The sequence below is a fragment of the Nannobrachium achirus genome (genome assembly GCF_963921795.1).
Source record: "Nannobrachium achirus genome assembly, chromosome: 8".
Lineage (NCBI taxonomy): Eukaryota > Metazoa > Chordata > Actinopteri > Myctophiformes > Myctophidae > Nannobrachium > Nannobrachium achirus.
In genome coordinates this window covers 61,655,966-61,681,757 of record NC_137817.1, presented here as the reverse complement: position 1 = coordinate 61,681,757, position 25,792 = coordinate 61,655,966, and the positions used below count along the sequence as shown (strand labels likewise).

General features: G+C 42.3%; 1 protein-coding gene across 3 annotated transcripts in view; it reads left to right on the top strand.

Annotated features, from left to right (window-relative positions):
- Positions 1-25,792, top strand: part of arhgef12a (Rho guanine nucleotide exchange factor (GEF) 12a) — a 157,288-nt gene that overhangs the window by 77,224 nt on the left and 54,272 nt on the right. For 2 of the 3 annotated variants that reach the window (XM_080732398.1, XM_080732397.1), the window contains 11 exons: positions 377-469; positions 8,402-8,536; positions 10,224-10,328; positions 13,376-13,486; positions 13,581-13,679; positions 15,529-15,571; positions 15,694-15,799; positions 16,934-17,074; positions 18,076-18,108; positions 24,131-24,245; positions 24,779-24,887. In XM_080732398.1, the coding sequence (XP_080588524.1) occupies positions 377-469; positions 8,402-8,536; positions 10,224-10,328; positions 13,376-13,486; positions 13,581-13,679; positions 15,529-15,571; positions 15,694-15,799; positions 16,934-17,074; positions 18,076-18,108; positions 24,131-24,245; positions 24,779-24,887 (1,090 nt within the window). The remainder of the gene's footprint in view (positions 1-376; positions 470-8,401; positions 8,537-10,223; positions 10,329-13,375; positions 13,487-13,580; positions 13,680-15,528; positions 15,572-15,693; positions 15,800-16,933; positions 17,075-18,075; positions 18,109-24,130; positions 24,246-24,778; positions 24,888-25,792) is intronic. The other variant, XM_080732399.1, reaches the window with a different exon arrangement.

The window sequence follows — 25,792 nt, the reverse complement described above, 5'->3', positions numbered from 1 at the left end:
GCCGGCGTGTAGTTCTGTGATAAAGCATTGAAGTATTGGCTGGATGTGTAGGTTTCTGGGAGAGTGTTTTCTGCAGGTCTTTCAGTCCGAGTGTATCAAAGGGTGCGTTTGGAAATGCGCACCGGGTGTGTGCTCAGTGTAGTGAGTGCCTAAACCTAACCCTAATCCTAACCCTAACCTCAGTAAAACTATGCCTAAACCTAACCCTAACCTTAACCTCAGTAAAACTATGCCTAAACCTAACCCTAACCACACCCGGTGCACATTTCCGAACGCACCCTTTGATACACTCGGACTGAATCACCAGCAGAAAACACTCTCCCGTAGGTGTGTGCTCCTGAGTGGTAATGTGCAGTGTGTGTGTATGATTTCCCAGGATGCAGCTCCAGTGAGAGACGGAGACGATGCTAGCATGTTTGACACAGAGCACAGAGACCACAGCACAGACGTGTCCTGGAACACTTCTCCTGTACGTTAAAAAAGCCACCCGCAAAATCTGTGTCACTTTAGCTTTGAACCACTTTATAACCATTATTTTATGCTTTAGCTATTGAAACATAGCAGATCTACAAGCTCACAGCGCGGCACCGAGTGCCGAGTGTGAACATTTTGTGCAAGGCTTTGACTATTTTCTACCCGATTCTAGAAATGTCATCTAAGGCCTTGGCCAGACGGAGCTGGATATTTCATATATAGGGTTGGGTATCGTCGGCGATACTTTTAATGGTATCGATTCACTGACGTCGATACTATCGAGTATCGGTTCACGTAAAAACTATGCCGGTCGGATCTGTAACAATTGGGCTACTGAGAGTTTAATGACTGCTTTAGTAGGCTACACTCGTTACTGTGAAAATAGCTGAGAATAGCCTATAATGTTTATTATTATGATAATGATCCAACGTCTATAAAATAGCCCATAGAAAAAGGCAAATAATAATTATAATAATAATAATAAATAGATGGTATCGAAAATGGTATCGAAAAAGGTATCGAATCGATTAAAAGGTGAACGATACCCATCCCTATTCATTTATCCTGGTTTTTCAGATATCCACACAGAAAGATATCTAGGTCTAAAATAATCTGAGTCCCCAGACCTCCACTAGGGGGACAAGCACACACACAGTAAAGACTTCAGAGATATCCGTGTTCCATGTCTACACGGACCCAGTGAATCGGATATGTTTCAATGTCTTCACTTATTTATCCGGTTTCAAAAATATCCAGCTTCGCGGCCAAAATATCCAGCTTTGTGTGGCTGCAAGCCCCAACCGCACAAAAAAATGTCTAGCAAATGTCTAGCTTCAGAAATATCCAGCTCTGTGTAGCCGGCACCTCAATCCAGTGGTTCTCAAACCTTTTCATGTCGAGGACCCCCAAAATTACATTCATTTGGCCGCCGACCCCCGATCGCCAAATGTTGTTCCAGGGACCCTCCCAGAAGCAAATATTTGAGTTATAAATGTTCGCTTCTAAAAAGATATATATAAAATCAAGATTAAAAAAAAAATCAAACCTCGGTTCGAAGTGGAGCGGTGAATCTGTGTGTGTGTGTGTGTGTGTGTGTGTGTGTGTGTGTGTGTGTGTGTGTGTGTGTGTGTGTGTGTGTGTGTGTGTGTGTGTGTGTGTGTGTGTGTGTGTGTGTGTGTGTGTGTGTGTGTGTGTGTGTGTGTGTGTGTGTGCCTGCACAACAGCGCCCCTCCTTTAACTTGTGTGGCCACTCAAGGTATTGCCATGCTACGGACATACACAGCCAGCCAGCCAGCCACATAGCCAGCCAGCCACAGACATACCTGTCGATTGGGAGCGCTTTCACCGCTCCAAAAATAGCAGATCTACCCAGCTGGGGCTGGTATATCTGCTATTTGTCAATAGTTAAAGCATTAATAATTCTAGGCCTAAATGGGTTAAAGCCACCAACATCACACCTCAGGTGTCTGTTAAATCTTCTTAAATTCATATTTAAATTCATTTTATTACATTAGTTTTTAACACTTTTGTTGCTATCAATCTTTGAAGGTCCGCGATGCCATGGTCTCCATAGACTTCCATGTAATTCATAGTGCACGGATCATACACTCCCTTGCCTAGATCATGCACCACGTGTGTGCACGCTGTTCACAGCTTTCAAACAAAAAAAATCTGCTTGGAAATCCGTTCAGGCATTCATGAGATATAAGCCATTATGCTGCCATGTTTGAAAGATGGGGTTGGTATGGGGGTTAAACATGCAATTTCGCGATCGCGATCATGCCTAATACATTTTTGGAAAAAAAACGGGCCAAACTTTGGAAACTCGGGGTTGGCACAGGGGGGGTACCTATACAAACTCTGGAAACTCGGGGTTGGCACCAAACAGGTTAAAAGGTGTTAAATATTACCTGAGACAATGTATTCTCAATCTGACTATGCTGCGCGACTGAGTTTTGCCAACTGATAAACAGGAAGAAAACCAAACGATACCAACATATTTTCTGTATTTTTTACTCTGGCTAGAGTTCCCAGGTGTTTCTATGCTACAAGGCAAGCAGTGGTTCTCAACCTTTTCAGGCCGCGACCCCCAAAATAATCATGTTTTAACTGAGGACCCCCCCACCCTGACGAGCACTAAGAGTTGAGGCAGTACATTTTGTATAACATGGTTCTATTGTGAAAATAGCAGATCTACATGCTCACAACGCCTCGCAACGCGAGTAGTTGTGAGCATGTGGATCTGCTATTTTCACAATTTCAGCCTCTAATAGTTGACAATTTGGCCAATGTTTAATTTGTCATTTTAGAGGTATTAAAAAGTCCTTAAATTGTCACTTTAGAAATGTGCAGATACCCCTCTATACTCTTAAACTTTATGTTGGTTTGTTTACTGTTGAGTGAGAAAACAATGTTGCACATTAATTAATCATCTGGGGACCCCCCAAAATAATTTGGTCCCAACCCACAGGTTGAGAACCACTGACCTAAAGGTTCCACAGTAGAACTGTCGGTTGTAGAGATTCTGACAAGATTACTTTCTTTTCCTTTTTTGTCTCTTTAAATAAGGAAGTAGCGACAACATGCAGGGAGAGATTTATATGCGACTATAAATGTTTATGAGAGTGGACTAAGAAATACTTTCACAAAAACATTGGCTGCAATATGCACAATTTATGCACATTTCCCTTTCCATGTTTTCATTGCGAGTTTGGTCATGAATTAAATTCATTAAAATGTCTTAAAATCCTGAATGTATCTTTATGATACCTGCATATACACCCTGCTCACCACTGAACAGTAACTGCATTGACTCCTGATTTTACCCTTAATGTCCACTTCAGCGGTTTCTTATTTTCCTATAGCAACTTGTAGTGCTATACTGTACATTGATTCCTGAGGCACCATGAACTATTTATGACGAATAACTACATTGTGAGTTCAAAGATAAAATAAAGAAAGAATCCTTTTGAAGCGGTTATCCTTTTGGCTAAAAGCCTCGTGTGAAATCGACCTGGTTAAAATGGTAAATGGTGCATTTATATAGCGCTTTTATCCAAAGCGCTTTACAGAGATTGTGCATTACATTCACCCATTCACACACACATTCATACACCGGTGGCGGAGGAAACCATGCAAGGCACCAACCTACTCACCGGGAGCAACTAGGGGTTCAGAGTCTTGCCCAAGGACCCTTCGACATTAACTCAGGGGGAGCCCGGATTCGAACTGGGAACCCTTCGTGCTCTAATAACGGTTTCTCTACCCCCGAGCTATGCCGCCCCCGCCCCCGGTTACAATATCCGTTGCTTCGGCCATTTAGAACATAGATTGGTGAGAAAGGTAAGGGGGGGGGGGGGGGGAAATAGGAAGTGAAATGAAACGGATTATATGGATAGAATACTGTATAGTAGAATGAGAAATACTGTCAGTTACATTTGCACATACAATAAACGGCACTGAGCTTCTTGCTTGTCTGAAAACGACACAAGCAAACACAAACGGATGAGACCATTAGATCGACATAATACTTAAATAACTATAGTGAAATCACTGGCATCTACTGTCATTATAGCTCTTAATATAGACCCAGGTCCAGACAACACGACACACGCTGCAGTGAAAGCTTTCATTACTGTCCCTCCATCCTTCTATTCCTCCTCCAGAATGTTGCCTTTTGATGCCCGCGGTCCACCCTTGTATTTTGTTGACTGCCCGTGTAAACCGTTTACAGTTAGTTTACAGTTTAGGCATTTAGAAGACGCTTTTAATCCAAAGCGACTTACAATAAGTAGGTAATATATCAATATAATAAGCAAGCTAATATGCCAGTACATCAACAACGATACAACAAATGCATATACAAAATAATAATAACATAGGTAAACCTTGCACCTAATCAGTAAAACAAATCTATCTAGCTTCACGTGTGGTCATCGAGGGAAGGGGAGTGTTACAGTAGTGCTATGGGTTTAGGTGGAGTCTGAAGAGGTGAGTCTTCAGTCCACAGCGGAAGCTATAGGGAGTGAGTCTGTAGTTCTAAGTGCGACGGGGGGGCCAGGAGGGCAAATTGTCTAGGACATGGGTCTTCAACAGGGGGTCCGGGACCCCTAGGGGGTCCTCAGAGTTATTACAGGGTGTCCTCCAAATCTTTATGTCATAGAAACCTTTTTTTTCCCTTCTTTTTTATATTAACCAATTGAACCCTAGCGCCCATATTCTGAGAACTTTAGCCAAAAATAGCAGATCTACAAGCTCACAACGCCTCGCGCTGCGAGGCGTTGTGAGCTTGTAGATCGGCTATTTTCGGTAAAGAGCTGTGGTGTAGAGGGGAAAAAGAGCACACTAATACAGAATGAAAGGTCAAGTTTTTTAAGTATTGACGGTTCAAGTGGTTAAATATCTGAAACTGACATGAATCCAACAATACACAGATGATTGTGCTGTCAAAAGATGAAGCTATATGGAATCAATGAACAGATTGTGGGGGTCCCTGCTTCATCTCTCTCTCAACTAAGGGGTCCTTGGACTGAAAACGTTGAAGACCCCTGGTCTAGGACAAGTGGATTTTTGTCCTGGGGGTTTTTAGCGAGTGTTTAACGCCGTTGTCTCAATCCTTTTCTCCCCCCTGCAGCTTTCACCGCTCCAAAAATAGCAGATCTACCCAGCTGGGGCTGGTATATCTGCTATTTGTCAATAGTTAAAGCATTAATAATTCTAGGCCTAAATGGGTTAAAGCCACCAACATCACACCTCAGGTGTCTGTTAAATCTTCTTAAATTCATATTTAAATTCATTTTATTACATTAGTTTTTAACACTTTTGTTGCTATCAATCTTTGAAGGTCCGCGATGCCATGGTCTCCATAGACTTCCATGTAATTCATAGTGCACGGATCATACACTCCCTTGCCTAGATCATGCACCACGTGTGTGCACGCTGTTCACAGCTTTCAAACAAAAAAAATCTGCTTGGAAATCCGTTCAGGCATTCATGAGATATAAGCCATTATGCTGCCATGTTTGAAAGATGGGGTTGGTATGGGGGTTAAACATGCAATTTCGCGATCGCGATCATGCCTAATACATTTTTGGAAAAAAAACGGGCCAAACTTTGGAAACTCGGGGTTGGCACAGGGGGGGTACCTATACAAACTCTGGAAACTCGGGGTTGGCACCAAACAGGTTAAAAGGTGTTAAATATTACCTGAGACAATGTATTCTCAATCTGACTATGCTGCGCGACTGAGTTTTGCCAACTGATAAACAGGAAGAAAACCAAACGATACCAACATATTTTCTGTATTTTTTACTCTGGCTAGAGTTCCCAGGTGTTTCTATGCTACAAGGCAAGCAGTGGTTCTCAACCTTTTCAGGCCGCGACCCCCAAAATAATCATGTTTTAACTGAGGACCCCCCCACCCTGACGAGCACTAAGAGTTGAGGCAGTACATTTTGTATAACATGGTTCTATTGTGAAAATAGCAGATCTACATGCTCACAACGCCTCGCAACGCGAGTAGTTGTGAGCATGTGGATCTGCTATTTTCACAATTTCAGCCTCTAATAGTTGACAATTTGGCCAATGTTTAATTTGTCATTTTAGAGGTATTAAAAAGTCCTTAAATTGTCACTTTAGAAATGTGCAGATACCCCTCTATACTCTTAAACTTTATGTTGGTTTGTTTACTGTTGAGTGAGAAAACAATGTTGCACATTAATTAATCATCTGGGGACCCCCCAAAATAATTTGGTCCCAACCCACAGGTTGAGAACCACTGACCTAAAGGTTCCACAGTAGAACTGTCGGTTGTAGAGATTCTGACAAGATTACTTTCTTTTCCTTTTTTGTCTCTTTAAATAAGGAAGTAGCGACAACATGCAGGGAGAGATTTATATGCGACTATAAATGTTTATGAGAGTGGACTAAGAAATACTTTCACAAAAACATTGGCTGCAATATGCACAATTTATGCACATTTCCCTTTCCATGTTTTCATTGCGAGTTTGGTCATGAATTAAATTCATTAAAATGTCTTAAAATCCTGAATGTATCTTTATGATACCTGCATATACACCCTGCTCACCACTGAACAGTAACTGCATTGACTCCTGATTTTACCCTTAATGTCCACTTCAGCGGTTTCTTATTTTCCTATAGCAACTTGTAGTGCTATACTGTACATTGATTCCTGAGGCACCATGAACTATTTATGACGAATAACTACATTGTGAGTTCAAAGATAAAATAAAGAAAGAATCCTTTTGAAGCGGTTATCCTTTTGGCTAAAAGCCTCGTGTGAAATCGACCTGGTTAAAATGGTAAATGGTGCATTTATATAGCGCTTTTATCCAAAGCGCTTTACAGAGATTGTGCATTACATTCACCCATTCACACACACATTCATACACCGGTGGCGGAGGAAACCATGCAAGGCACCAACCTACTCACCGGGAGCAACTAGGGGTTCAGAGTCTTGCCCAAGGACCCTTCGACATTAACTCAGGGGGAGCCCGGATTCGAACTGGGAACCCTTCGTGCTCTAATAACGGTTTCTCTACCCCCGAGCTATGCCGCCCCCGCCCCCGGTTACAATATCCGTTGCTTCGGCCATTTAGAACATAGATTGGTGAGAAAGGTAAGGGGGGGGGGGGGGGAAATAGGAAGTGAAATGAAACGGATTATATGGATAGAATACTGTATAGTAGAATGAGAAATACTGTCAGTTACATTTGCACATACAATAAACGGCACTGAGCTTCTTGCTTGTCTGAAAACGACACAAGCAAACACAAACGGATGAGACCATTAGATCGACATAATACTTAAATAACTATAGTGAAATCACTGGCATCTACTGTCATTATAGCTCTTAATATAGACCCAGGTCCAGACAACACGACACACGCTGCAGTGAAAGCTTTCATTACTGTCCCTCCATCCTTCTATTCCTCCTCCAGAATGTTGCCTTTTGATGCCCGCGGTCCACCCTTGTATTTTGTTGACTGCCCGTGTAAACCGTTTACAGTTAGTTTACAGTTTAGGCATTTAGAAGACGCTTTTAATCCAAAGCGACTTACAATAAGTAGGTAATATATCAATATAATAAGCAAGCTAATATGCCAGTACATCAACAACGATACAACAAATGCATATACAAAATAATAATAACATAGGTAAACCTTGCACCTAATCAGTAAAACAAATCTATCTAGCTTCACGTGTGGTCATCGAGGGAAGGGGAGTGTTACAGTAGTGCTATGGGTTTAGGTGGAGTCTGAAGAGGTGAGTCTTCAGTCCACAGCGGAAGCTATAGGGAGTGAGTCTGTAGTTCTAAGTGCGACGGGGGGGCCAGGAGGGCAAATTGTCTAGGACATGGGTCTTCAACAGGGGGTCCGGGACCCCTAGGGGGTCCTCAGAGTTATTACAGGGTGTCCTCCAAATCTTTATGTCATAGAAACCTTTTTTTTCCCTTCTTTTTTATATTAACCAATTGAACCCTAGCGCCCATATTCTGAGAACTTTAGCCAAAAATAGCAGATCTACAAGCTCACAACGCCTCGCGCTGCGAGGCGTTGTGAGCTTGTAGATCGGCTATTTTCGGTAAAGAGCTGTGGTGTAGAGGGGAAAAAGAGCACACTAATACAGAATGAAAGGTCAAGTTTTTTAAGTATTGACGGTTCAAGTGGTTAAATATCTGAAACTGACATGAATCCAACAATACACAGATGATTGTGCTGTCAAAAGATGAAGCTATATGGAATCAATGAACAGATTGTGGGGGTCCCTGCTTCATCTCTCTCTCAACTAAGGGGTCCTTGGACTGAAAACGTTGAAGACCCCTGGTCTAGGACAAGTGGATTTTTGTCCTGGGGGTTTTTAGCGAGTGTTTAACGCCGTTGTCTCAATCCTTTTCTCCCCCCTGCAGCTTTCTCGTGGTTTTGGCCTGGGGTCTCCGGAGGGCCTTTACCAAAGAGAGTCGTCCTGCCCCAGCCCAAAGAGCACGCCCCGGGACAGCTTCAACTCCTGTCACTCCCCGGAGGCCGAGGACGCAACTGACCTGGTAAGCCCGTTAACCACATGGCAGCCTAACTCATTCACAGCCAAAGGCACGAGTTTCCAGTGTTATTTCAGTACCCCCATATTGCCACAGCCCGAATTTCCCGAGTTTTCGTGTAAAAAAAAAAGCCTAAAATGTATTAGGCATGATCGCAATCGCGAAATTGCATGTTTAGCCCCATAACAAACAAACACATCTTTCAAAATGGCAGCCATGTTTGTTTACATTTGAAGACTTTGAAGGCTTCTATCTCATGAATGCCTGAACGGATTTCCAAGTGGATTTTTTTTGTTTGAAAGCTGTGAAAAAGTACTACACATATGATGCATGATCTAGGCATGGGCGTGCACGATCCGTGCACTAAAATTGATCCGTGCACTAGAAATTTAGGAACGTGGCAGTGAGGAACTTGGGGGCCATTTTGAAAAGGCAATGAATGAGCTAATAGCGTCCCTTTTATGGGAATGTCATAAGACATGGGTTCCCCAAACTTGTGAAAGCTGTGACCTCTGCCAAAATAATCTAATATTTGAACCTGGGACCCCCACCACCCACCCTGACAAGCACTGGGATTTTAGGCATTACATTCAGTTTGACCCGGTTCCGCAGATACGTAGATTACGTACAAGCTACAAGCTTACAGTGGCTCGCAGTCCGAGGCGTTGTAGATCAGTGTTTGCCTCTTTCTTACGTAATGTTTGACAATTTCGCCAATTTGGTATTAACATTTTTACTTTTTACCATATTTTGCCATAGCTATTGTAGATTACTGCCCAGGCTTTTTCCTATTTTATTTACCTGATCTTTGGGGGCTCTGTGCACGCGGCACATGTCCATTGTGCAAATCACAGATTAGGACTTGGACTAACAAAACAGTCGTGAGATTAGGGGTTGGCGAAATGGTAAAAATACCATATCACAATATTTGTCCAGGCTGTGTCACGATACATGATCCTTACAAGTATGTAACTCAGACAGTATACAAATGGTACCATTTGCTTCCATTTGTGTACTGTCAGAGTTAAGGGGAGACCTTGACATTTTAAAGTTGGAAAACTACTCATTTAGACCAAAATGCAAATTTAAATGAATTCTGCAATGAATCCCTGTATTAACAATTCAACAGGATTTTTTTATAAGGCTCCCTCATTGTATCACGATATATATACGATATCTCTGAAAAGGCATATCGTGGAGACATTGTTATCGTCTCAACTCTCAACGATATACATCACCATATCGCCCACCCTACGTGAGATTTTATTTTTGTTTTAATCCAAGTACGTTTCTATGGCCGTCACGATTTTGACATTTTACATGACGATTAATTGTCACTCAAATAATTGCGATTAACGATTTAATTGAACTGAAGTTGCACATGGTAAATATGACACATAACCTAAATATACAAAGACATTACTGACTTATTTCACAACTTTATGCTTAAAAAATAACATTGATAGTGGAAATAGCCGATCTACAAGCTCACAACGCGTCGCGGTGCGACGCGTTGTGAGCTTGTAGATCTGCTATTTCCACTATTTTTGACTTTTTTTAATATATGAAAACTTTTCAACATGGGAACGATTATGGCGATTATGAAAAAATAATCGCGATTATGTCAAATAATTGCGATTAGACGATTATGTAATAATTGTGACAACCCTATACGTTTCCCCCCATTCCCCAGGACTCACTGTCCCCCACCACCATCAGCAGCCCCTCCTCCTCGTCCCGGATCGTCTCGCAGATCATCGGCGCCGAGGACGATTATTTTGATTCGGACCACGAGCAGGTAATTTAACACAACGTACATACGATAATTTAAAGCCGCTATCTGATCATAGTCCAGGCGTTTCCTGCAGGAACAGGGTGGAATCGTGCACTTTATGATAGAAGCATGTAATTTGGCACACAGTTAGAACATGCCATATGGAACATTTTTGGCTATAGGGCCATCGCAGATTTGTCTTGGGAAAACTTGTGGGAACCAATCAAAGTTGGGCTCTCATAGACTTTACTATACAGTACAATAATACAAAAAATAAATGTGCTTTAAGTAGCATGTGAGGGGTCAAACTAGGTGTTTTTCGGGATGCTGAATCCAATTCAAGCATTTATTTTGCAGGAAAAACATTCCTTGGGCTAAAACCCCATAAAACTATGGTTTAGTTCACTTTTCACAGTTTTGTGGTGGCCGTTTCTCGGAAAGGAATGTTTTTTTTTGCTGCGACCGAAGGTCGTTGCGACCGAAGGTCGCATATACTCTGAAGAATCGTGTCGCTTGAGTGTCCTTCCTTCCTTCCTTCCTTCCTTCCGTATCCTCGTGACCGTCCTTCCGTATCCTCTGTGATGTCAGTGTGATGTCAGCGAGTTGTGACATCACTTCCTGTACAGGGCGGCTACACGAAATGTGGATAACACTATATATGGAGATAGTCCAGTCCATCATGTCATATGGGACTACCGTCATAGAAAGTAGCCATTGTTAGGCCGGAGTCATTGGCTGTCTAAACATGGAGATGTGGATAACACTATATATGGAGATAGTCTAGTCCAATATGTCATATGGGACTACCGTCATAGACAGTAGCCATTGTTAATCCGGAGTCAATGGCTGACTGTCTGTACAGGAAGTGATGTCACATGACATACTTTTTATGCCCATATATGAGTCCTAACATGGAGATGTGGATAACACTATATATGGAGATAGTCTAGTCCAATATGTCATATGGAACTACCGTCATAGACACAGCCATTGACTCCGGCCTAACAATGGCTACTGTCTATGACGGTAGTCCCATTATGACATGATGGACTGGACTATCTCCATATATAGTGTTCTCCACATTTCCATGTTTAGGCCCCATCGCTCACACCCTCAATGGGGTTGGCCTTTCTGTGTGGAGTTTGCATGTTTCCCCGTGTCTCCTAGGGTTGATACCCTCACAAAAACATGAACAAACTCCCCCCAGAATGATAACAACTAGAATCGTCAGAGAAACACTGTGGTTGGCCAGATAGTCAAGAATTGGCGCGACCTCGCCCTTTAGGGCGAGGTCGCATGTCACCCTGAGGTGTCTTACTAGTATTATTTTACTGTATAGTAAAGTTGAGAGAGCCCAACTTTGATTGGCTCCCACAAGTTTCCCAAGACAAATCTGCGATGGCCCTATAGCCAAAGATGTTCCCTATGGCATGTTGTAACTGTGTGCCAAATGTCATGCTTCTATCATAAAGTGCACGATTTCTGCCTGAAACGCTCTGACTATCAGTAAATGTGAAAGATTATTTCTTTACCCACATTGAACCTGGCATCCCTGTTCTGTGCATGTCACTTCTAGATCTGCTTGTAGATCAGCTTGTCATTATTCGTGTAAGGAATTATATATGGCCTAAAGCCATGTAAACCGTATACACTTACCAGATACTAGGCCTCCTCCTTTTCCCGGTCTGCACCAGATCTCGTCTTTGAAAATAGCCGATCTCCAAGCTCACGTGCGTGCGTGCGTGCGTGCACGCGTGCGTGCATGGGTCTGAACAACAGCGCCCCTCCCTTAACATGTGTGGTCAGAAAAGGTTACTGCAGGCTACAGACACGGACGCAGACAGACATACATACCCACACACACCGCCACGTATAGGAGCGTTGTGACCACCGCTCAAAAATCAGATGGTGTTGTAGGAGTCCTAATCTCAGGAAAATGTAATGTTAAAAAATTATAAATCATGCTCTAATTTGCATTTTGGGGATATTTTTCACAATAATAACATATGTACATTTTCTAGACATTCTAATGATCACAAAAAACAATATTACAGGCATTTTACTTATGTTTTAGTGAGGAATAGCTTCAGTTAAAAAGTGAGATGTTGTTCGTTCAGACGCTGGAATTTCAACTTCTCTGGGAGGTGTGAATGTCATTCTCTGTGGGGGGTATTTATATGCAAATATCGTGGCCAATGGCATTGTAATACTAAACAATATGATTTAATGGTGATGTTAACTCTCCCAACGCTTTGAACGTTCACGTTCGCCCCAATTCGCAAGACCTCTCCGCCAATACGGCGCTCGTTCGGTTCGTTCGTCTGATGACTGTAAGCTGATGAGGGGTCGCGCGGCCGTCTACTGTAAACACATTTTCCGCGGTGATGGTGTAAAAAATCCATTATGCGTTAACATCAACGGAGAACAATTCACTTCCTTGTTGATTTCAAGGAAGGTTAGGCAGGAACAGACAACACCTGAAAGTTGGCACACCATGGGACACCGCCATGACACTTTTGGGTGGCGGAAGTGACGAAGTGCTCATAGACGCTAATGTTATTTTGGGTGGCCACCGGACGTGGCCACCCGCCACCCATGGAGCCTAGATGACGTTGGTGACTGTTCTTGCTGAGACCTTCTTTGGTTGATTTCCTCTGGCTGTAAGGCTCTGTGGCCAGTGACTGGTCTTCTTCTTCTTCAACACATAACAGGCAAATTCACATTCATTCTCGCATGACGCCGCCCTCTGCTGCCTGGCAGACCAAAGTGCACTATTGCACAACCCAAACAAATAAAAATAAATAAATAAATGTCTGTCTGTCTATCTACTATAACGTCGCAAAGGTAAGCCGCTTTTTGATGGCACCAGACCCAATAAATAAATAAATAATCTGGCAGTAGGAGAGTTAATGTGAAAAAAGAACAGGAAAACTAATTATAACATTTTTTCAAAAATGATTTAAAAAACGTTGCCAAAAAGTTTGAGAACGAAGTCCAAACAAGATTTGAGCGAGTGCGGCGACTGACCGAAGTGAGTGTTCAGTAAACTGTTGTGTTTGGGTGTTTTGCAGACAAACGGCCAGTGCAGCAGCTTCCAGAGCATCGAGCTGCTCAAGTCTCGTCCTGCTCACCTGGCTGCCTTCCTACATCACGTTATCACACAGTTTGACCCTGCTCCACTGGTAAAAACACTGTCCTCTAGTCTAAACCAGTGTTATACAGTCTAACAAAGTAGAAATGTTGCTCTGTTTCTCATCAACGTCTGTATCCTTGTAGTTGTGCTACCTCTACGCTGACCTGTACAAACAGACCAACTCCAAAGAGACCAGACGGGTGTTTATGGACCTTCACACTTTCTTTATTGACCGGGGGGCGGTGAGTACACTTACCTTATCTTCCTAATGCACATCTGTGTTTTTGGCGAAAAGGGAAATCCCTGCAGGTTGCGACCAAAGTTGACGCCCCAGCCTTACAGTTTTGTGACGGTACACTTCAACTGGTACATGGTCAACTAAAAGGATACCTCAAAAAAAGCTTTTGCCAGGCAATTTGGGTCCTTTTTTTAACTTATAACTAGGGCTGTCCTCGACTCAGGATTTATGAAGTCGATTCGAGTCGCGGGGGTTAATCCGACGCGTCGACGAATCGTTTTATAGTCTACTTTGTATAAAAAAAATTAAAAAAAGTGTTGCTTTAAACCACGTCAACATAATACAATAATACGAGATGAATTGAATACACAGTGTTTTCGGTGATATCGGTGCGCGAGCACAAATGTTATCTGCATAGCAGTGTACAACCATAGAGTTATAACACACCGTTAAAACAAATAAAACATCTCCGCTGTTTCAACTCTGCCCCGTCTCTCGGCAGCGTGCAGTATAGATGAGACATTCGCGAACGATTCCGCTCTCTTGAACGGCTCTTTTAAATGAACGATGGGATCCAGTCCGCAGTCGCGGGACACGGAGCACTGACAGAGTAATGAGTCAGTGTCGAGAACGGATTCATTTCAGAAACGGATCATAAACAGGCGGAGGCACAGCTCCCGCTAGAGCCAGCAGTGTGGACATGTCGTCATGGACGCAAACACAGCGAAACACAATCATTCATCATGGATTACAACACTGGAACAATTCAGAAGCACTTTAATTAGAAAATGTAACTTGTAGCCTACAGTTGTGTATGTTAATTTGACTTTAGAAGATTGTTTACTTCGTGGACGTGCGTTTGTGCTGTGGCAGGTTATTTAATATGGGATTTTGACAGCGTGCTTCCTCCTCTTAACGGAACACCGTCCCGGCTCCGAATGTTTTAACGAAGCGGCGGTTCTGAACCGTTCTGGCCGTTCCGTCTCACTTTCACCCCTACGCTGGTGCGAGACAATAAATAACTGTTCGCCAATTGCTACTTCTCATTGGAAGTACATGACACCAGTCCAGCAGTGCACCGCAGTAGTAGGCTAACTGGTGATATAAAAAAATATATATTTTCGCCTCGACTCAAACAATTGGCGTCGATTCCCGGGGCTTAAAACGACGCGTCGATTCGTCGATTTTTAGAGGACAGGCCTACTTATAACATGACGGACAAATAAAACAGTACTATGCAGAAAAAGAAGAAGACAGACTTGTATAACACAATGCAAAATAATGGTATTAAACTCGTAAAACACAATGTAAAATAATGGTATTTGGTAAGGATAGGCTTTGTTAGCCTAGCCTGGGTCTGACATAGTGACTGGGGGGCCGTCAACTTTGGTCGCAACCTGCAGGGATTTCACTCCATGCGTGTTTTTTTTCCAATGTTTGCAGCGTTTGGACTCCCATGTATTAGGTTCTTCAAACGTTGTTCTCAATCCTTTTCATGTCAAGGACCCCTAAATGTATCTGCATTTGGCCTCCCATTTTGGACTCCCATCTCAAAAATATTTTGTGCCAACCCTGAAGTTAATCTTTGCATCTGGAGGTCCCTGGAACAAAATATTTTGAGATGGGGGTCGGCGGCCAAAAATACATATCATTTTGCGGGTCCTTTACATGAACAAGTTTGAGAAGCACTGATATAGCAACTGATTTTTTTTTTTAAATCTGCCTCAGGTCTTAATGGGTTAATATACTCTGCCAGTCACAATGACAACAAACAACACAAATTGTATTGTCATTCTCTTCTGAGACTATATGTTGCTGAAACTAAATGAAGCGGTCTTCTTTCTGTTGTACAGAATTTAAAAGTTGCTGTTCCCGAATGCATCTCTGCTGATCTTGGTGAGTATGTTTGGTCACACTTTCACTTCTCTCGGGTTACTATGTTAAAGGTCTGGCATCTGTCTGGCTCTTATTTTGTATTCATCATGAAACTGTGTGTGTGTGCGTGTGTTCATTGACAGACCGCCGGCGGACAGAGTTGATCCCAGAGGAAATAAACAGACAACATGTTCAGACACTGCAGGACTCGCTCCTCGCCGACATCCAGAAGAACCTGGAGGACTTCAGGTAAACCTCTTCATTTGAGTTGCGACAGACAGTGATTCCTTGTCATCTCACTGATCTGCAGCCTCCTCAAGGGCTCACACATAACTCTCACAGACCTGCTCAGGCGTGTCCTGTCCCGTCCCGTCCTGTCCCGGCCAGCCTGGCCTGGTCCACCCTAACCTCGCCTACCAGGCTTTCTCCCGGGAGAGAGCCTGGTGTTCGTTCACAACAGACCGTTTGGTTTCCGCCTAAAGCGCGGAAACCACTAGAAGAAGCGGCGTCGCTTTGATTTGGTTACCACCGTTTGTTTCCCCAATCCCTATTAAAATGCTCGAGTAGCCTAGTGTGGTTTTGCCGGTCGCTAAAAGTTGGACTAAAACATGCATATACCAAACTAATTTTTCAAAAGCAAAACTACTCCGCATCGAGGAGTTTATTAGGTAGGCCATAAAAGTATGTCCTTGAGCGCAGGGGAATTATTTTGGGTTAAAACTGTTTCCGGTGGATAGTTCCGGCCAAATTGTAGTCCTTGAGTACTACAACATGACGTTTTGTGGTTTCCGCTCCAGACCGGTTACAAACCCGAAAAGTGAAGTGATCCCAGACTAGGTCCACCCACTGCTGTTTAGCCGGGTGTTGTAGTTTCAATCACAGATATAAAAAGCTAGATGCCTCATCCGCCACTGCAGTTCATTGGCGCGACTGGTAAAACAGGACTGGCGGAAGCTAATCATCTGGGGACCCCACAAAATAATTTGGGGACCCCGAGTTTGAGAACTACTGGTGTTGTCAATTTGTTTTCAAATGTCAATTTGGGCTGACACATCTGTGCATCGAGGTTATTGTAGTTAACTATGACTAATGACATCCTAATCGAATAGGGGGACAAAAAATAAACATTTTAGGTAACTGAAATAAAAATAACTGAAAACTGAAACTGGTGTGTTTACAAAACATAACTAAAATCGATCAAATGTCCTTGGTATTAGACAGTATCCAATATATTTTATTAAAGAATTGCCTAGTTTTCTCACCACTGACTACTCCCTATATTACAATAACAAACTAAAACAAATACAAACCTAAAACTAAGCATTTTCATGAAATGTAACAATAGCCGTGATATGACATTCTCACATGGTCCACTTGTTGCAGGCACAAGCGCAGCATGGGTCTGACCCTGGCTGAAGTGGAGCTGGCCAGGCTGGACCAGGAGAGGGTCAGAGACCGTGGCGCGCTGCTGGAGAGGGAGCGCTCCTACGCCGAGAACATCCTCACCAAGATAGACGACGTCCTGTGAGTGGAAGCATGTGTCACGTGTTCAACACATACACCATCTTTAGTTCAAGGACAATATTGTGCACATTCATTTGGGGGAACCACTCTGAACAGAATGGGTTTGCCTCTCTGACATCACACTCTGGCTTCACTGTGATGTCACACTAACAGAATCCCTTTTATGCCCATATATGGAGTTATCTGATGTCATCAATATTAAGCCCATATCTAACAGGACTTCATATGGGAATGCCCATATATGGAGGCCACACTAACAGAATCCATATATGGATATAATAATTCCGTACTAGCAAAGAATTGTACAAACAAACAATTTGACCTTACCCAGTCTGCAGACTTTCCTTTTTAAACACCAAACACATTAGTATTACTTACTTATGAGGTCATCAAAATATTAGGACAGCAATTATTATGCAATTCTTTACCATTGTTGTTTTTTTTCTTGTTTTTTTTTTTTCTATTTGTAACTATAACCTTAAAGCCCAAGTTATACATGGTGTGTGTGTGGATGTCACGCATTGAAAATAGCTGATACTATACCGTCACAAATACTTTACGAACACGCACTCGCACTCTCTCCCACTCCCAAAATCCCAAACTCCCAGAACATTACACTACAAAGTGAAAATCACTAAATGCTTCCCCCTTATTCAAGATTCAAGATTCAATAACTGTAGTGCCATGTCAACATAGTTGATAGGAATTTGTCTTGGTTCACTCTCAGACGTAAAACATAAAACATAGAACAAGGACAGTAGCAGCACACCATGTACAAACACCCATAAACACACACAAACAACGGGAAACAATACCCAGCAGTATAGAGAAGTGCATACATTGGTTTAAAGTGCTATATACATGTTGCCACATTATATGCATAATGGGTCAGTGCAAATTCAGAGTTCTAATGGCTAAGGGGTAGGCGCTGTCTCTGAAGCAACATGTTTTACTCTTAATGCTTCTGTATCTCCTTATTGTCATGTTTGTCTTGTTTCTAGGTTGACAACTCAGACCACAGAGGAAGAGAAATGGTAAGCAGCAGAACGGCGCTGCGTGTGGAGGGGTTTTGGAAGGCTGAGATGAAGACCACTGCTCGGGGGCGACATGGCACACATGCTACAGGGCCACATGGTGTCACATGACCTCTATAGCCATCTGTCACTACCAGGGGCGTCACAAGGGGGGGGGGGGGGGGGGGGGGGAGTGGGACTGAGTTACTTTATACTTTAGCCATTGAAAAATAGCAGATATACAAGCTCACAGCGCGGCACTGAGTGCCGCGCTGTGAGCTTGTAGATCTGCTATTTTTGAAAAGTGGGGAGTGGGACTGAGTTACTTTATACTTTAGCCATTGAAAAATAGCAGATATACAAGCTCACAGCGCGGCACCGAGTGCCGCGCTGTGAGCTTGTAGATCTGCTATTTTTGAAAAGTCGTGAAAATGTGTGCAAATCATTGAATATAATGTTTTTTATGCGAGCATTTGTAACTCAAATTTTGCTTCTGGGGTGGTCCCTGGAACTAAAATATTTTGAGATGGGGGTCCGTGGCCAAATAAATATCATTTTGGGGGTCCTTCACGTAAAAAGGTTTGAGAGCCACTGACATAGCAGTCTCTCAAGAACAGACTAACTGAGCTCCAGTTGAAGTGAAAAGGACCTTTTCTTTGACGATGGCTGTCCAGACTGCCGACATAGAAACATGGGTTTTTCAAAAAACCTTAGAAGGATTCAAAAGACACTTATAGAATCGGGTCAAAATTCTAATTTTCACGATTTTTCAAAAAATAGCAGATCTACAAGCTCGCATCGCGGCACTCGGTGCCATGCTGTGAGCTTGTAGATCTGCTATTTTTCAATATTTAAAGCATAAAATAATGATACACAATATATAGTGGGGGAGCCAATCATACAGATTCTGTTGGCCGTAATTTTGGAATGTTAATTTTTGGAGACATGTATATCTTCATTCTTGGGGTTCTCAGAATGCCAAAAAAACATGTCTCCAATTTTTCTTTTTGGGTTTAGCATGTGTAATTAGCATAAATAGCCAATTAATTGCCAAAAACAGGAAATGGCAATAACTTTGCTTCTAGGTAACTTTTAAAGGTGATCTAAGAGTCTAAGTCCATGTTTGTGAGGTCCAGAAATGCATCAGTAACCATTGTGAAGTCATAAAACCTTTCCTAATTAGCATAATTAGCATAAATTATGCAGAAACTAGGTGAAAATAAGCAAATTGATGCCTTTTTTTGTTTTAGTCAACTTCTCACAGAATCTAAGATGTAGGCCTATGTTTAAATGTCAAGGAATTATTAGAGTCCTATAAATATATCATGCAACCTTTTGTCTGTGTAATAATTATGTAATAATCACACGGAAACAAGAAATAGCTATATTTCTTTATAAATCCTTCATATAAAATAAAGAACAATATGAGAAATGGTTACAGAATTATCAGATTGTTTATACTAATATTTACAGAAAGTTGTGTAAACACATTTAAATAGAAGGGTCTCCATCTTCTTCGTCGTCGTCATCGTCAATCGCCAACAGATGTGCCCTGCTTACATTAGAACACACCTCTTCATCTGCCCCACCACATCTCAGAGCATTTCAAAATTTGAGATCGACAAGAACAATGTGACATGCACTGGGATTTCTTGCAGCCACATTTGATAAGTTGGATAATGGTGGCTGGAGCTGGAGGATCCCGTGTTGTGACTGGCACCAGTTAGCTTCAGAAAACCCAGGCTTATTTTGGCGATCGGAAGGAAAATAAGCCTGGGCAAACCCCCCTATAACTGTGCTGGCTCATGACATTTTAATTGTATAAAATAAATGTAGCCGTTCAGATATCTTATTTTACATCAGTATTGTTCATGTGAACTGGTTTGTTGAATGTTTAGGCATATCCATTATAATTATAAAATCGCTATGATTTATCACTTGTTTTCCACTGCGGATCACTTCCTCATTTACCCAAAGTGGACAGCAGCAGGAGTCGTGTCACCCTCCACGTCATTTCGAGACGCCGGAGGACCCGGTGAGATCCGCCAGCCAACAAATAATGTCCGCTTTAGGTTAGACTAGGCACCAGTTGATCTCCCTCATCCTCCTATCCTGTCCTACCCTATCCAGCCCACTGGGAACATATCTTGATCCATGATGGCTTTCCCATGCATTGCCTGTACCAATGCCATTCCATCTATGACAGTTAGCTGTCACTCTTAGCTGTCAGTGGCAGCACTCTGTGGTTGCTTGCTGATCAACACCAATGTCATCAGTCCTCTTCTCATTCAGCAGCTCCTCGAGAATGGTGTGAATTGAAGGATGACAGGTCACTGTTTGCTCGAATGCTGATTGTTGCTCGATCACGGTCAGAGATCAACCTCAAAGAAGCCATTGGCCAGCACGAGTTCACTGCCAAACCACATGCTCTCTTCACAGTGACTGGTGAGCTTCGGCCCTACACAGACAAGAGCAAGCTCATGACCATTCTCGAGGAGCTGCAGAATGAGAAGTGGACTGGTGACCGCAACCACAGAGTGCTGCCACTGACAGTTGTCCCCTGCCAGCTAAGAGTGTAACTGTCATAGATGGAATGGCATTGGTACAGGCAATGGGAAAGACATCATGGATCAAGATATGTTCCCAGTGGGCTGACCACTTCATAGCCACACTGGATAGGAAGACCAGAGAACATAATGAGACCCATGTAGTATTTGACCGCTATGATATTGCATCTTCACTGAAGGAGGCCACACATAAGCGACGCCAGGGTGGCAAGCCCCCTACCACTTATCATGTGGAAGACAACACACCGATAGGGAAGGTGTCAGAAAAACAGTTTTTGTCAGGTATCCACACCAAAGATGAGCTGACTGTCTATCTTGCTAAGAAAGCCCTCCAGCACTTCCAGGGGAAACCCAACTTTTTCATAATCATGTCAAGGCAAGATGTCCACTCAAACTATTGATGTAAAACATCTCCACAGATCACAGAAAGAGGCTGACACAAGGATAATCCTGCACAGCCTGCTGTCCAAAGAGGGGCAACACAGCTCTACATCGAGTCCCCGGATGCTCTGATGTCTTTGTTCTTGCGATCCGACAGTACCATCAGCTGTGCAAAGACACCTATTTCATCACCAGTGAGGGAAACAAAAATATATCATCTCACTGGAGCCAGTAGTGCAGGCACTGGGTAAAACAAGGACTTCAGCCTTGCACGGTTCCATGCCTTCTCTGGAGCTGACCAGACAGGCCATACTACAAAAAAGCTTCTGACGCAGAAAAAAAAGATTGAACCATTTGTTTGCCAGCTGAGCGAGCCCAGTACAAAACTACAAATCTTGTTCACAAAGAAACAATTAAAAGCCAAGAAGCTGCCACCTACACAAGGAGCATTACATCAAGCCATTACCTGTGCCCATTACCAGGCATTGGTTTGGTATCAAGACATGTACCTAACCCACAAATGCCACCAGCAAATGAATATGGATGGGAGGCTGAGGGAGATCAACTGGTGCAAGTCACAACACGGGATCCCCAGCTCCAGCCACCATTACCCAACTGATCAAATGTGGCTGCAAGAAATCCCAGTGCATGTCGGATTGTTCTTGTCGATCTCAAAATTCGAACTGCTCTGAGATGTGCATGTGTGGGGCAGATGAATAGGTGTGTTTTAATGTAAGCAAGGCACGTCTGTTGGGGATTGAAGATGACGACGACAAAGATGGGAGACTCTTCTATGTGTTTTCCAAACTTTTTGTAAATATTAGTATAAACAATCTGATAATTCTCTGACCATTTCTCATATTGTTCTTTATTTTATATGTGGGATATATAAAGAAATATAGCTATTTCTGGTTTCGGTGTGATTATTACATAACTATTACATAGATAAAAGGTTGCATTATTTATTTATAGGATTATAATAATTTCTGGACTTGTAAAAATACATCTTAGAGTCTGTGAGAAGCTTTGAAAGTTGACTAGAACAAAAAAATGCAGCAATTAGCTTATTTTCACCTGATTTCTGCATCATTTATGCGAATTATGCTAATTAGGAAAGGCTTTATGACTTTACAATGGTAACAGATGAATTTCTGGACCTCAAAACATGGACTTAGACTCTTAGATCACCTTTATAAGTTACCTAGAAGCAAAGTTATTGCCATTTCCTGTTGTTGGTGATTAATTGGCTAATTATGCTAATTACACATGCTAAACCCAAAAAGAAAAATTGGAGACATGTTTTTTTGGCATTCTGAGAACCCCAAGAATGGAGATATACATGTCTCCAAAAATTAACATTCCAAAATTACGGAAATTGATAGGCTCCTCTACTAATAGTGTACCCGTTCTGAATGGGTTAGAAAAGCACAAAATAACTCGTAATAATGCGCTCCCAGTCTAAATGGGTTAAACCCCCTCCCCCTTTGAAGAACATTCACAGGGGGCCCGCAGTGAATCCTTGTACCCAGGGCCCAGAATTTGGTGTGACACCCCTGCTCATCACTGTGTACACAAAGTCATGTCTTCTTCACTAGACTCTCAGACTAAGTAGAGCTGAAGCTTCTCGTGTCGTTGCACGCCATGTTGGAGTTATTCCTTTGAAAAGGCTACCGCGCGATTGATTTTATTGCAAAGAGCAATGCGGTTCTTTTTATTTCTTTATTTGACATGTTTATTTTTTTATAGCTTTCAGTTTCCAGGTCCCTTTTGAAGTCTTGAACAGGTCTAATGACTTAAGAGCAGAACGCACTTTGCAGCGGTGTCATCCAAGCTCTGTTCCACATCAAAGTGCTTTGGCAGTCTCCTAAGTTCTGACTTTAAAGCCATTTAGGCCTAGAATTATGTAATGCTTTAACTATTGAAAAATAGCAGATATACAAGCTCACAGCACAGCACCGAGTGCCGCGCTGAGAGCTTGTACATCTGCTATTTTTGAAAAGTCGTGAAAATGTTTTTTGAGCACCACTGACATAGAAACATAGGCTTTTCAAAAAAAAAAAAGAACAACAACCTTATAACGATTTAGTAAAATATTCAAAGACTTGCACAAATTCTTGAGATTTTTCAAAAATAGCAATCTACAAGCTCACAGCGCGGCACTCTGTGCCGCGCTGTGAGCTTGTATATATCTGCTATTTTTCGATAACTAAAGTATAAAATAATTCTAGGCCTTAAAAAGGGCTAAAGCCCGATCCATTTCATTGTACATCAAATAAGCTAAAATAGCTGAGCTTTTAGATCTGTCATTTTTTGCCAGACGTTCACCTATTTTTGCAGAACGTTCACCTATTTCTGCTGAATGTTTGCTTGTTTTGACACGGCCTGAACAAAGACACTTTGGTTCATGCAGTTAAATTAAATATGGCGTTTCTGCAGTGTGTGTCCATATAAATGCATGCAAGACTGAACGCCATATGGTAGCAGCATATATCCCAGATGGTATGCATGCACAGAAGATGTTAGAAGGACTTTGTACGGCATATGGTCTCATTAAGTTACGTTGTAGCAACTTGTGTCAATTTTCTTAGCGATTTATCACTCTTTATCGTGTTGTTAAGTTGATTACTATACAGTAAGGGTCTTCAATAGGGGGTCCTCAGAGTTACTACAGGGGGGCCTCCAAATCTTCCAATCCTTTTTATATGAACAACTTAAACCCTATTGTCCATATTCTGAGAACTGTAGCCAAAAATAACCGATCTACAGGCTCACAACGCCTCGCGCTGCGAGGCGTTGTGAGCTTGTAGATCGGCTATTTTCGGCAAAGAGGTTTGGTGTAGAGGGGGAAAAAAGCACACCAAGTACAGAGTGAAATATTAATTATTGACGGTTCAAGTGGTTAAATATCTGAAAACACAAATTGACATGAATCCAAAATACACTGATGATTGTGCTGTCAAACGATGAAACTATATGGAATCTATTCAAAGGTTGCTTCATCTCTCTCTCAACTAAGGGGTCCTTGGCCTGAAAACGTTGAAGAACCCTGCTGTACAGAAAATAGAATGCTAATGAGTTGATTGACTGTTTTGCAGCACTACTATGCAGTACGTCATCCTTACATACATGAAGCACCTTGGTGTGAGGGTCAAGGAACCACGTAGCCTTGAGTCCAAACGGGTCCGCATCAACTTCCTTCCCAAAATCAAGGTACCTCTACACCCCATCCCACCCCACCAGTTCACGCACTGCTCCCTCATCCCTATTTGGCATTTCACAGTTAACTCCACTTTTCCTTCACCTGCTTAAAGAGATAGTCATTAAAGAAAAGACAAGATTAGTGTTAAAATGTTTTAATTTACTTCTTTCTATAGTTTTAGTGATTTTAACGATTGTGATTTGCATGCATGCTTGGGTGCATGCATGTAAGTGGCTAAATATGTATTTTTAGACACAATAAGCCCATTCCCAAGATGCACCACGGTCTTTCATGGACATATGTGACTTATGGGGGCTGGTGTAAATAGTAACAAAGCTGGCATATTTTGCCACTTGTACGCATGCCCCCACCCACAGAAATCAAACTACTAAAATCGCTCAAACAATAGAAAGCAGTAAATGAAAACATTTTAACACTCATCTTTTCTTTTCTCTAATGACTACCTAAAATATGAACCCTTGTTGTAAAAAAAACTAAGTTGTCCTTTAACTCTGTCCCTCTCTCTTTTTTCTCCCCACAACAGAAAAGTATCAAAACTGAGAAGGAGGGGGGAGAGGAGAAGGTGAAGAAACCCAGGTTTCCCAGCATTCTTGGACCTCAGCGGCGGCCCAGCCGCGTGGAATCCACATCGGGTGAGTCTGGTGTTTTACAATACACAGAACGCCAGGGCAAAGCGGTGGCTGGTGTCTGGTGCATCGGTCACGTAGTCGTTCCGTCCCTGGTTCGGTTCTGGCTCGAGACCCATGGGGAGAGTGTTTTTTGCAGGTCTTTAACCCATTTAGAACGGGTACACATTATTTTGTATCATTATTTTATGCTTTAACTATTGAAAAATAGCAGATATACAAGCTCACAGCGCGGCACCGAGTGCCGCGCTGCGAGCTTGTAGATCTGCTATTTTTGAAAAATCGTGAAAATTAGAATTTTGGCCAGATTATATAAGTGTCTTTTGAATCCTTCTAAGGTTTATGTTTCTATGTCAGCAATCTGGACAGCCATCGTCAAAGAAAAGGTCCTTTTCACTTAAATGGAGCTCAGTTAGTCTGTTCTTGAGAGACTACTATGGTTGGTTCTCAAACCTTTTCATGTGAAGGACCCCCAAAATGATATTTATTTGGCCACGGACCCGCATCTCAAAATATTTAGTTCCAAGAACGACCCAGAAGCAAAATTTTAGTTACAAACGTTTGCTTTGAAAATACATATATTCAAAGATTTGCACACATTTTCACTACTTTTTCAAAAATAGCAGATCTACGAGCTTGTATATCTGCTATTTTTCAGTGGTTAAAGCATTCAATAATTCTAGGCCTAAATGGGTTAAAGGAGGCATCCAGACCAACACATAATAGGGCTAAATCTGCCTTTCATCAGATCCCTTTATAAACGCTGCAGTTGTTTTTTTTTTTATATACATGCCCCTGTTCTGCATTCTCCCCACCCCTCCACAGCTAAAACGTGTGTATTTGACGAGTAGTCTACTCGTCATTTCTGCACGAACGGCTGCTAGGGAGGGACAAACAGTGCATCTGTGAGT